Consider the following 13,688-nt stretch of genomic DNA (forward strand, 5'->3'; position numbering starts at 1 on the left):
TGAATTTTTATTTATTAGTACTAAGCACTTTCCACAGCTGCATATGTGGAGAGGGCTTTCAAACTGCAGCTTGAAATCTGTTAGCTAATCATTTGGAAATAAAACACGAGGGGCGCCTGGGTGGCTCAGTCGGTTAAGCAGCCGACTTTGGCTCAGGTCATGATCTCGCGGTCCGTGAGTTCAAGCCCCGCATCGGGCTCTGTGCTGACAGCTCAGAGCCTGGAGCCTGTTTCAGATTCTGTGTCTCCCTCTCTCTCTGACCCTCCCCCATTCATGCTCTGTCTCAAAAATAAATAAACGTTAAAAAAAAAAATTAAAAAAAAAAAGAAATAAAACATGAAAACCATAAAAAGAAAACAGTGACATTATGTGCAAAGTAACAAACTCCAAAAAGGAGTTTAAGAGAACTGTCTACTTTCATGGCGGTAAAAGGCAATTACACTTCAATGCATACCTTAGCATGAATTTTGTCTCAAAATAAAATTTTATCTTAAAGCTGATCAAATCCGTTCATTTGGTAATCATTTATTGAGGAACTGCCTTGTACGAAGCGCTGTTCTTGGTGATGGAAATCAAAATCCCAGTCCTCTTGGAGACTACATTCTAGTGAGGCACAGACTATATGCAATAGAAATATAAAGTATGAGTTGGATGATGATAAGATCAATCGAGGAACATGTGGAGAATGAAGGGGCTGCCAACTTTAGCAATCATAGACTGTTTTCTACATTATTAAAGTGAGTTCAAGATTGTATCACTTGTTAAATGGGAAAAACTGAAATTTGCTTATGTAACAAACATTGCTACAGACTTAAAAGAACTTCAGTTTCAATACACTAATTTTTTTACTCAAGTCACTACTTCATCCTATCTTTAGTGCTGTTTACAAATTTTCTAAGTGGGTTTATGAAATGGATGTAAAGAGATGTTCATGTCCAAAAGCGTTGGGGAGTGCTGTATCATCTTATTATTGAACGGATGCTGAGCCTCACATGGCTCAAACGTGAGAACCGTGGTTCTCACGGGAGATTTTGCAACCACCCGCCCCAGAAAGGGAACATTCGGCCACGTCTGGAGACGTTTCTGGCTGTCAGAACTGGGAAGGATGCTACGGGCATCCAGCGGGTAGAGTCCAGGAACGCTGGCAAATACCATTTACGAGACGGTCCTCCACAACAAGCAACTGTCTGGCCGCAAACGCCTCCAGTGCCACGGCTGAGAAACACACAAATGATGGTGATAAATGCGGTGAGCCTTCTATTAGAAAAGCACTATTTAGTGCCATGGGATCAGAACGGAGAGCATGTACCGGCAGAAAACAGAAGTGAAACAGCAGGTGGCATTTTAACCTGGCCTTGAGGGAGAAGAAAAGATGAAGAGTGAGGATTACAGAGGGAACAGCATGAGCAAAGGGCCGGACACATTAACGTGCAGCATCAGTAGGGATTAGCAGGCTCCTAGTGTACTGTGGTTGCTCTCTATTGCTTTAAACAGTACTTAACTCAATACAACTAGTGTAATCCTAAAGAGCAATATGCAAATCCAATTACATTTCCAATGTATACAAATCTACAATTGCTATATATCAGTTTTACTTAAAGCAAGCCACTCCCTCCCCCACTGTATAAATTCACACAGTATCGTATTGCCTTCTGCAAGTTATTTTAGTCAAGTAGGTGTGATCCAGTGGGGTGAGCATTAACTTAGAATTCATCCCAGGCACTTAACTGGGGGGTGCGGTGGGAGAGGGGGAATCTGAGGTAGTCTGTGAGGCTCCCTCTGCGAACAGGTAAGAATAATCTAGATGTTCCCTACATATATTTTGCGTATTGCCCTATGATTCTACCCTGAATCCGATTTACTGTCAGAAAAGGGCCATAATCTTTCATTTTCTTTTTATCTTTGCATATGTAGTTTTCCCTGCCTAAAATGCCTCCTTTCCTCTCGTTTTCTAAAATTCTATTTATCCTGTTATTTAAAAAATTAACTTCAAAAAAGTGAGGTTGAATTTACCCAGGGCGAAACACATACAGTCCCTAAGTGTACAGTGCGATGAACTGCGACGTATACCTCCACGTGACCTCAACCCCGATCAAGATACCCTTCCGGTCTTACACATCATCCCCTCCCCACCCCGGAAGTGTCCCCGGCCCCAGGCAGGTCCTTTACTTCGATCATACTGTACCACTAAGACGCTACTGCCCTCGTGCACTGCCAAGTGTCGCGTGTCCCCGCCAGCCCCTCGGGGGCTGAGGTCTCGCCTCTCCACTCTACACCCCGCGCCCGGCAGAGAGGCCCTGCCTCCTACGGCCCCGGCAGACAGGTGTGGGGGCTCGAACGTCCTGGTCGAAGAAGCACAGGGTGGTGGGCCCAATCCCACTTCTGACCGGAGCGGAGTTCTCTTACTGCCCTGGCCTGGGGGTTAAGTTTTCTCCTCCGCACCCGGGCCGCCTAAGCCCAGGTTGGGCCGCTCCTCACCGGCCCCAGCCCACGAGGCCAGGTCACGCGGCGCAGGAACCGCGCTCCCTCTCGGCTCGGCTGCAGCTCGCCGTCCGTCCCCAGACACCATTAACTGAATCCCTCCGCCCTCGCTGCACTGGAGAAAGGGTGACGAACGGAAAAAAGAAACCACAACCGACTCCGAAGCCGCAGACCAGCGCGGAAGCGACCCCACCTTCGCGCCCAGGTTCGTCCACTCAGTAGCCACGCGTGCGCAGTCACCCTCAGGAGCGACAGGGGTCGAGGCCGGCCCGCGCCGGCCCGCGCCGCGTTCGCGCATGCGCACACCCTCCGGCCCGAGGGCGCTTCCGGAAGACCCCGGAACGCAGTTTCCTCCAGGCGTTCCAGTCCTGCCTTTAACAGAGTGTAAGGGCGTGCTGTTGATAGGAGTTGTCCCCTCCTGTCTCTATCTTATAAATGACCTCCAAGAATAGTGGCAATAAAAAAAAAATAATGTTTTAATTAGATTCCCTTCCAATTAAACGTATTCCAAGTAGCTATTTGCACTTGAAACTGGTATGTTTCGCAAACATTAAATTTAGGCCTTTGTCTATTTAGTTTACTCGGTCTTAGAGGAATTAAGACATTAAATTGAGGGTTTATATGCAGGAAGACTCTCAAACCCTGCACTTTGCTCCTATGATTTGCCTACCCAAAGTTAATGTGGTTAATGTAAGTCTAGTTATATGCATTTTTCATTTGGGGGTTAGCTGCAAAAAATGGAAGAGATGTAAATGAGTGCACGATCTGATCGGCAAACAGATGATGCAAGGTAGAGGTCTTCATGCTGAAATAAGACCAGCTACTAATTTGGCAAACAACGCAATTATGAGGCAACAACATTCTCCACGAAAACGATGGATACTATTTGGTCAGCTGACTTGCCATTACTCTTTCATTCAACATATGTTAAGACCTCTAGCACAGTATCTACCACATAACAAGAACTTAATGTAGGAAATGTTCCCCTTCACCTTCGCTGTTACCAAGTCGTCAGATTTATTTTCATTCCCCAAGGCAATCTATATTATGTTCCTACCTTCCTTGCCTTCATTTTCTTTATTAATTTTATTATCTTGCTAAGTTTTATATATTCTCCCAAATACCTTTAAATCCTTTCTGGGACAAGGTGAGGATATAAATGAACTGCTGAGCTGCCAAAGGATGCCATTTGGTAGTTCGTGAAAGAGGTTTACAACTTTGTGAGTACCATGCTTTCTATTTTAAATATAGTTTCCGGGTCTGTAACAACCCATGTTTTGTTTTGTTTTGTTTTTACTTTGAAAGTTTTGAACTGATGACAAATCTACTAAATACTTCAAAATCAGATGTAACTTAGCAAAAGAGCTGGAAAGAAAAATGTAAAACTAAAGGAAATCAATAATAACATGAACCGAGAAATAATAACCAACTTTTATGGCAGTATATTTTTACAGAGGTAGTGTTCCATATATACAAGACTGCCTTGGCTTCTAAATTAACAGAAAAGTTTATGCTAAAGAAAATTAGTTTTGGCTTGAAACATCTTTTTAAGCGTTCAAAGTTTCAATTGCTTTCATATCATGTGAAACACAATAGTTACCTTCATGTAATGTGTATGACATGTTATTTTTACAATTAAAATGACCTAGATGTCAGAAAGTTCATATAATTATACTTCCACCAAGAGTGCTGACTGGCCAGACAGCATGTCTCACTAATACATGAAGATTAGAATTTTCCTGGTGAAACATTTTCATTGTAATTTACTGGTTATTAAAATCACAGAAAAATGTAAAACATCAAAAGCAATTGGACTGGTACTGAAGTAAAGTGAAGATTATTTATCAAGTTAGACTTGAAAGATGCTTTCAAATCAATTTCAATTCAGGAATTACTCCTTTGTTTATTCAAAAATTATTTTTGTTCATCTCACTACTCTTCAGAAATGGTGCATAAAAGGAACAAAGATTACCCTGAAAAGGTTTCTTAAAAGATGAACTTACACTCAAGTTTTTCCTTTTCTAAAAAATAACTAGAAATTACCTATAATTACAAGAACAGATTCTGGTGTTTTTCTTCCATTCTCCAAGTACTGTATTACCAAATTACTCAAATTAGCCTAAGCATGTTGCAAAGGATGTTCCCTAGAATTCTAGTCCCATAAGATGCTTTGAGAAGAAACCATTAAATAAGCTGATGAAAACCTCATTAAGATCTTCTAGAGCTCCTGGGCGCCCCCCCCCCGGAGGGGGGGGGTCAGTTGGTTGGGTGACTGACTCTTGATTTCGGCTCAGGTTGTAATCTCAGTTTTGTGAGTTCAAACCCCAAGTCTTGCTCTGCACTGACAGTACGGAGCCTGCTTGGTTGGGATTTTCTTCCTTTCTCTGCCCCTGCCTTGTTGGCGCTGTCTCCAAAATAAATAAAATTTTAAAAGATCTTCTAGAGTTTTCTGATGTGCATTAGTGTAGTAAAGCTTTAACTTCACACAGGAAAAAAACAAAACAAAACAAAACCTTGTTTCATTTCTCCAATTTATTTAGTAACAGCTAAGTTATAAAGAATTAGCGATTGGGGCACCTGGGTGGCTCAGTCAGTTAAGCATCCAACTCTTGATTTTGGCTAAGGTCACGATCTGTTTTGTGAGTTCGAGTCCCACACTGGGCTCTGCACTGACAGCAGGGAGCCTGCTTGGGATTCTTCTCCTCTCTCTGCCCCTCCCCCTGCTTGCACTCTCTCAAAATAAATAAACTTAAAAAAAAAATTAGCGATTCATGAAACCTACTTTGGGAATCACTGTTACGATTTTGTTGTTGTAGAATTACGAGGTGAATATTCAACAGAAACAAACCACCAACTTAAATAGATCAATTTTCTCGTATAGAAAAGAAGAAAAACTAATATGGTGAACTCTATTCCAATACTAACATGGTGGTTGTGGCTAGGTCACATTTTATTGATGTTTAGATACTACAGTACTTAAAAGTAATTAATGGCTACCAGGTATTGGACTTTATATTAGAACACGTTGATGGATCAAAATGTGTTCTTAGAAACAATCTTTAAATATAATGCAATCTATTGAGCACCTATTATTATATCCAATGACCATGTTTAAAATTTCCCATTTAGGAAGAATGAACATTCATGGTCCTATGATACAGAGGATATATTAGGAATTGGATTTAGGGCTCTCTACCTCTCCCCTGTACTGTACCAGTTCGTATGGCTCTACCAGGTCAGTCCTCAGAAAGGACTATCCAGGGCAGTGCAGTTATAAGAAGGGGTGCAAATGAATATTGCAGCCTAAGACCTCAGGATGTTAGAAGACTAACCCTGGCAGCAAAGTAAGCCAAAATGAACACTGTCAAAACTCAAAACCTCTAACTACTGTGGAAATAAAAGTATTTATTAGCACACCCCTATTTAACTGTCCTTTGCTTCAGTTTTTTTCATTCTTCGACTCCAGGAATCCTCAGAGACTTACCTCAGTTCACTGTCACGCTAGATGTTAAAAATAACTTCGCAGGAAGGAGGTTGGTTCATGGGCTAGAACTAAGGCAGTGCACTGCTATTAGTACTGTATGGGACTTCTGAGCAGAAGACTTTCTCATTAGTTTCACCCAACATGCCTTTGCTTCCACTTAGCTTCAAAAAGAGAGTCAAACTGAACTGCCATTTGAAATGACAAAGAACGCACAAGACTCCATCTGGGATGCGGCGCTTAAAACACAAACAAAAATGTCAACCTAATCAATGCACCAAAGGCATTATTCACAAGCCACTCAACATAAAATGACTATTTTTAGAGAGAACCATTAAAGATGACTATTTACAAATACTAATTTTTATATTTGGGGCCTTTAAAATCATTTGTGGCTCTCTTCAAGAGACAGGTGATCAGCCTGTGCTTGAGGTCCCCCTCGAATGTAAGAGGGGAAACAAATACTCAACATGCGCTCTACCTACTGTACCTCTTAAACAACCTGCTTTTTCTTATCTACCCCTGGAGTGGAATTACATTTCAACATAACCTAAGAAATACCATTGTAAGTCAATGAATATTCAAAGCAAAATCAAGTTTAAAATAAATATATTTCAAAATGCATTTCCTTTTCTTAAAAAGATTACTTTTCCACTGCACATGTTTACAAGATTTAAGATTGGGTGAAAGGTGAGAGTGTGTAAGTCTAACACAGAGCAGGATGGCAATTCTCCACTTTCCCTGAAAAGGCCGAAAAGAAAGACCCGAACTACTAAAAATATTTACTACAAATATGCCCAAGTCCAGTGATTTAACTAGTCACTCTGAAAATGTTTCTAAAGCCAGGAGGTGAGATAAAAATAAATATGTTCAGTATTACAGAATATAAACAAAACCTTTTCTTTCGGAATCCTGAATACTCTATTAAGGTCTGGGTATTTTCCCAGAAGGTGATGCAAATCTTTATCTATACAGATATGTCTCATCCCATGTTTTTTATTTAAAATTATTTTATGACTGTGTAATGTCCCCAGTGTCAATCATCCTATGATTGTAAATGAACTAGCACCATTTCAATAAGCTTCATAAAATAGCCTAGCTAAATACCCATGAACAAATCACACATGGTCAAAACAAAAATGTAATAAAAATATTTAGTGAAAAGACACATTTTTAACTCCCATTTATGGATTTAAAAAATACAAATAAAATTTTATCAATTTGATATTCAGCTTGTAACTGGCTCAATACATAGCCTTGATTTATTTCCTAAAATCATATTGTAGCATCTTTTGAAAAATTAAACGCAACTTTATACCTTCATTAGTAACGTTAATAGAGGTAAATATTTAAACAGTATACTCTCGTCCCTGGGTCTCTTAAAAAAACTGAAAAGTCTTAGTGTAAGTTTAAAATTTTAATATTTATAAATTTAAAAAATTTTACACGTGCTGAATGGTAGCAGTGCTAACATTTTGTGACCATTAAACCACAAACTCACTGTATGGAGCTTCTTTCTTTGTACAGAGAACCAAATCACAATCCCAGTACTTGCAATGTGTCACAATTTTATGTGGTAAAAGACACCACTCCAGGAAGCCTGGGCTCAGAACACACTTGAGGTCAGATCCCCATCAGGTCCATAGTGCGGACACAGTATTTTTCATTTCAGGCCAGGAAAATGAGCTATCAGTACATACCTGACAACTCCTAGTAGCTAAGACTGAAAAGGAGAAAACTAAATCTCTCCACCGGTGAGAAGGGCTGGGAATAAGGGAGGAGTAAAACCCCAGTGGATGGGTGGAGGAAGATGGTTTCGGGTGCGGCTCAGGAGTCTCGGGCGTAAACTGCACCTCCCAGTCACCACCAAAGCCGTCTTACAGAGTTTGTCTTTCCACAGTCGAGCGCGCTACGGGCCAGAAACAGATCCCTTCATCCACCCTCCTTAACACAGAACGGACGGCCACTATGAAGTCTGTAGCTTCACGTGGACCAAACGGATCCTCTGGCGAAGTTCGTCACGGGTTCCCATCAGAACCAGTCAGGAATAGCTCACACTTCTCACATCTAAACCTAAATATTTAAAGTTCAGCCTGAACCAGGGCACTTCAAATCAATTTGAGCTCAGCAATACACCAAACGTGGACATTTGTTAATTTTAGAGAACCAATTTTTAACGAATCCTTAAATGTAGCATTTTACCAAATCAGAGAATATCCATTTACATTTTAAAACAATTTAAAACATTATTATATCCTCAAATCAGCTATGCTGTTTTGTAGAAGAATTTATAGAAAATTAGGTTAAAAACTTACATCCAATCAGTTCCTTATTCTCTGGTTAAAAACAAAAGCAAAAACTCTAAGAAGTACTGAGGTTCCTTGTGCTTTAACAGCTAATATTTTATTCAGGAACCAATATGATAATTATCTGTCAGACATAGCTAACTTAGTAAGGTTTAATGACAACCGCTTCTAACGGTACGTGGCAAACAGAAACAAGTGGAACTGTAACAGACAAGAGTCTTTTAGGGGTTCAACTGACACTGAATAGTAGGACGCTCGAACTTGAAATCCTTGAAACTGAAAGCTAGTTACCTTCAATACTTGAGAGATTCATACCAATATAAACAGAAATGGGATATATGGTGCTATTAGAGAGACAAAGACTTGACATCTTGGGAAAAGAGAAAGTTCAATCAAAGACAGCAAGGGGAGTGTTAAATATTGCCGACTGGGGGCAAATTATAGAGATGCTTGGTTTTGAAGTGAAAACTGAAAAAGGTAGTAACCATCATATCTGAACAGAGTAATGTAATATAATTAGAAACATGGTTTACAATGAAGGCTAAATTCTTTGAAAAATATTGCAAAGTGTTTTTTTTTTTTTTAACGTAAGCTGTCACACTTTAAACCCGACAAAAAACTCAATGCAGTGATGTTAACATGCCCCCCTGTCTTCGAACAGATTAAGAGGCAACAAGGCAGAAAAGACCCAGATAACTGTGTTGAGAAGGACGCTGTCAAACACTGCCAAGCAGTTTGACCCAGGCAGTCACCCGTCCAGATGAACTGTAAAAGCAAACCAATGCTTTTAACAGAGCTACAAGAAGACAGTTACAGGTGCTGTTATATGGATAGAAATTGTGTATGGACCAAGTCCTTAGTGATTGTGCCCTGGGATTCTGTAGAGATTGTGCCTTTGGGAAAACAAATGGGCAAGGAAAATAAAAGAAATAAGTCAAATAAAGAATGAATTGAAACGAGAAGTTAAAGGATGCTATACATGAACAAAAGAAACTTTATAAAACACAAAATTCTAAAAACCATATCCTTGACAGTGTCCCTTTAACATATAAAAAGGGGGGCACAAATAATGTTTTTGTTTTTAGAACTCTTTTTAACAACTTAGTTTTAATAGTAAAAATCAATTTACTAGAATTAAGCCAGTGCTCTTTACATCCACTGGGCCAAGAACATTAAAACAAAACCCCAAAAAACTAGCGTCAATAAACATAGCCAAAGACGAAACTGGACAGAGTAAAACAAAAGACCCAAACACTAAACAAATATTCAATAAGGCAAACGTTAACACAAACACCCTGAAAAGAAGTCTTAGCCGTTGCAATTAAAGTGGCATCCCCGTTACCTAGAAAATGGTGGTTGCTTTTTCCTCCAGTTTGCCACTACTCAACGTTCAGGGGACACTGGAAACATTATTTGGTCCAATCTGAAGTAAATCTCACTTTAACTGAAACTGATCTAATGAAATTGCAGGACTATAATAAAATCTGGGCAAATTTAGCAAATACATTTCTGTCTAGGAAGAAGTTATTAAATACGGACACCTTTTTATTTACCAAGGTATTTCTTTCCTACTCATCTTTATTTATAATAATAATTTGATCATAGTTTTGTCATGGCAGACCTACCCAGTCAGTTGTGTATTTCAGTGTCCTTTGGCAAAGGGACTATTCTTATCGAACACACAGATACACACTGCTCACAACTCTTAAGAAAGCATGAGGGAGCTGGGAAACGTAAAACACCAAGAAAGAATATTGCCACAAGTTAAGGGAAACAAAGAAGAAACCTAAAAATAAATGCACTTGTTCAAAGTGTTCTTAAAAATACAATACGTGTATTTCATGAAGAGCGATCTTAGTTTTTTCCTAGCTGTCTTTTAAGATGTTTTTGCTCCACCTCAGTTATTAATCAACAATAATCGAATTAAGAGTGACGTTCCTCAAAAAGTTACGGCCTTAGGCTTTGCATTCACTTGTGTCTAACATCACATGCACAGGTTGGATGTAATTTAGATGCTCCAGTTTTGTTAACTGTGAGTAGCACGGAGTTATACAAAGTTCTGCACAGCATCACATGTGAAGATGCATATACTATATGCAATTCAGATATGAAGACTACGTTCGAAGGACAGTTGAGCCTGTAGGTGTCAAGGACACAGCAGGAGAAAGCCCACCCCTTGGAAGCAGTTTCAGAGCGAGCCTGTGCCAGATTCCTGTCACTGTGCTGTGGGATTTTGACATTGCAGTGGGCAGAGCTTCATACGCCGGCAGTTTATAAATTAGCTTTCATTTCCATAATTTAAGCTGGCACACAGAACTAAGGGGAGCGTGGCAGCAGTACAAAAGTCCTGATTAGAAAAATCAAACTAGAGGATCTAAATAGGAAGTTTTTAATCTCTTAAATTAAATGTACATGGCTCCTGTGAAATGAGGAGAATGTCCACTCTAGCGTAATTATTGCCCCTAATGCCCCAACGTAGAATAGTCTGTATGAATCAGTAATTCACATCCTTTAAAATAGTTATTGCTTAAGCAAGCCATTCAGAATAGATTATTAGCCATGGGCTACGTGGCTGAAGAGAAACATACCCAAAAAGTTAGACTACATACGAATGAGACTTTCATTTCACTCATAAACCCAACATAAATACACGATCAAAAGGGCACCAGATTCGTAGCAGCTAACACCCTAAACCAACTCTGAAGCATCAAGACTTGATTTCTTACTAAAACAAATCTGCTCTTTTTTGTATTTTCTTCTTAAAATTAAGGCAATGAAATGGCTACAGTTCCTAAAGTTCTTTTTATGGAACAAAAATATACACCCATTTTCCCCCTCAAGTTCAGGCATCAGAGTGTGACTGGAGGCCTGTATCACACAAAGCCTGCAACACCAGGCTGATGTTACAAACAACAGAGAGCCAGAGTGTGTGACACACGAAGCCAGCAAACACCTGATGTTTCTTCTTCCCGCTGAATCACAAACCGAATCATCAAAGGGAGGAAAAGTTTGAAAGCACAAAACCTCGGAAGAGTTTCCACTGTCTTTTGCATTGATTCAAAACTTGTGGGGTGGCAGAGGGGAGGAGCGTGTTAAAATGAAGAGTCCAAGGCCCAACGAACAGAAATTCTGACTCTGAGGGTCGACAGTTGGGCCCAAGAATCCGCCTTTTCAACCAGCTCCTCCAATGATGCAGGTGGTCTGTGGACAACATTTTGAGAAACAATGCCGAGCACACGTCCATCTAATATATTTAATTTAACAGAAAGTCTACACTTTGGCTAGCCACCTAATGTTTTGATAAGGGGGAAAGGCACTGAATGTGCATTTCATGGTGCCCATATCTGTTTGCACACATACGGAATTGGAAATCTTAGATCACCATTCAAAATCTACAAGACACATATGACAGACTGTGGCTAACACCCAACAGCGGAAGCTGATTCAAAGGTGACCTCTCCTGTTTCACTGCATTACATATCAAACTTTCAGGCTCTCCGAGATCCAAAACGGCCAAAGAACTGAAGGACAGGACAAGACTCAAGTCAGCTTTTAGCAATTCAGTGCACTTTGCAGAAAGGATCTAAATTAAGCATAAAGTTTTGTTGTTTATTTTACACAAAGGAGGCCACCAACATTTGCCATAAACTCTTCTAAACTCTTTAGGAAGGCCATCTTCTGCTTCCGGTCCAGCGTCGGAGGAGTGCTGCTTGCGGTGAGCTTGTTGAAGGCATCTGCTAATCTCTGGTAAATAACCGGGTCTTGCTGACTTGACAGTAATGTTTCAACCAACTCGGAATATTCAGCCTATTGAAGAGATAAAGTGTATACGTAAGAACATTTAGCTTCCTCAAATGTCACACAAGTAGATGATATCAGGTACTACCTTGTGGGATTTCTGAAAGGCAGGGTCTGACAACGGCTCTTCTTCTTTTGCGTTAAAGTGCAATTGTCATATAATATTCTATTAGTTTTGGGTGTACAACACAATCATCCCACATCTAAATACACTGTGAAATGATCACAATAGCTCTTTTTTTTTAATTAAAAAAATATTTTTTTACGTTTACTCATTTTTGTTAAATTTTTTTTTTTAACGTTTATTTATTTTTGACACAGAGACAGAACATGAACGGGGGAAGGGCAGAGAGACAGGGAGACACAGAATCGGAAGCAGGCTCCAGGCTCTGAGCCATCAGCCCAGAGCCCGACGCGGGGCTCAAACTCACGGACCGTGAGATCGTGACCTGAGCTGAAGTCGGACGCTTAACCGACTGAGCCACCCAGGCGCCCCTGTTAATTCATTTTTGAAAGACAGAGAGAGAGCACAAGCAGGGGTGGGGCGGAGAGAGACGGGGCGGGGGGACACAGAATCTGAAGCAGGCTCCAGGCTCCGAGCTGTCAGCACAAAGCCTGACGCGGGGCTCGAACTCACGAACCGCGAGATCATGACCTGAGCCGAAGTTGGATGCTCAACCAACTGAGCCACCCAGGCGCCCCCACAATAGCTCTTTTTACTGATTAATATTCACTGAAAGTTCACTCTATTCCAGGTACTGTTCCAGCCTTTTACATTAGTAACTCACTTTTTATAACAATCCTATGAACAGCAGTACAAAAAGTACCATTATTCTCCTGATTCACAGATGGAAGTACGTACATATAGTGAAATTAATATGTCTAAGATCACACTTGCTTTTTTTTAATCTTTATTTATTTACTTTGAGAAAATAAGCATGTCAGGGAGGGGCAGAGAGACAGAGAGGGAGAGAGAGAATCCCAAACAAGCCCCACACTCAGGGCAGAGCCCGACATGGGGCTTGATCCCATGACTGTGAGATTATGACCTGAGCCAAAATCAAGACTCAGACACATAACCAACTGAGCCACCCAGGCAGCCCAAGATCACACTGCTTTTAAGCAAGAATCCAGGCTGCTTGGCTCCTGAAGCCATGTGATTACCAAGTTTGTTGTGTTGTCTCCTCTCTATTTTTCAACCACATTATTCATGTTTATTTTGCATTTTATGCATAGTCTAAGTCTGCAACCTGACTCTCAAGCATTTCCCAGGGCTTTCTATAGACACCCTGTCCGCACAGCTCTGAGGACAGCAGACCCGTACAAGGCAGACAGGAGCTGTCTGGGAGGGGGTGGCACAAGGGGAGGGGTATATTTCAGTCCTTTCTCAAGGTGAAGGTGCAGACGTACCTCCAAACCAGTACTGGACTCAGTGGCTCTGGGAGAAAGGGCAGGAAAAGGAACCTAATAAATATAGGAGCATGGGGGGGGGGAGAGGGGGGAGAGATATGTAGTGCTTCTACTTTTAATGCCCCTTATAATAAAGCCTTATACAGAAGAGAGAGTGTGGGGTTAAGGAACATTCAACCAAAACAGCTTTCTAAGATAAGCTCTCTTGAAAA

At 40.6% G+C, this 13,688-nt stretch overlaps 2 protein-coding genes and 1 long non-coding RNA gene across 8 annotated transcripts in view; 1 reads left to right on the top strand and 2 right to left on the bottom strand.

Moving 5' to 3' along the window:
* The window catches only part of EEF1AKMT1 (EEF1A lysine methyltransferase 1), a 31,829-nt gene extending 29,054 nt beyond the window's left edge, over nucleotides 1-2,775 (bottom strand). Inside the window, exon 1 of one of the 3 annotated variants that reach the window (XM_030307624.1) lies at nucleotides 455-756. In XM_030307624.1, coding sequence (XP_030163484.1) covers nucleotides 455-462 — 8 coding nt within the window. In that variant the 5' untranslated portion in view covers nucleotides 463-756. Of the gene's footprint in view, nucleotides 1-454; nucleotides 757-2,674 lie in introns of those variants that run through there. The other 2 variants (XM_030307633.1, XM_030307609.1) reach the window with 2 other exon arrangements.
* The window catches only part of LOC115508695, a 39,488-nt gene continuing 27,974 nt past the window's right edge, over nucleotides 2,175-13,688 (top strand). The window contains exon 1 of the long non-coding RNA XR_003967082.1: nucleotides 2,175-2,686. This is a non-coding gene — a long non-coding RNA (uncharacterized LOC115508695). The remainder of the gene's footprint in view (nucleotides 2,687-13,688) is intronic.
* Nucleotides 10,545-13,688, bottom strand: part of XPO4 (exportin 4) — a 113,857-nt gene continuing 110,713 nt past the window's right edge. For all 4 annotated transcript variants that reach the window (XM_030307578.1, XM_030307554.1, XM_032591784.1 and 1 more), the window contains one exon: nucleotides 10,545-12,075. In XM_030307578.1, the coding sequence (XP_030163438.1) occupies nucleotides 11,878-12,075 (198 nt within the window). In that variant the 3' untranslated portion in view covers nucleotides 10,545-11,877. The remainder of the gene's footprint in view (nucleotides 12,076-13,688) is intronic.

This window comes from Lynx canadensis, chromosome A1 (assembly GCF_007474595.2).
Source record: "Lynx canadensis isolate LIC74 chromosome A1, mLynCan4.pri.v2, whole genome shotgun sequence".
NCBI classification, from domain to species: domain Eukaryota; kingdom Metazoa; phylum Chordata; class Mammalia; order Carnivora; family Felidae; genus Lynx; species Lynx canadensis.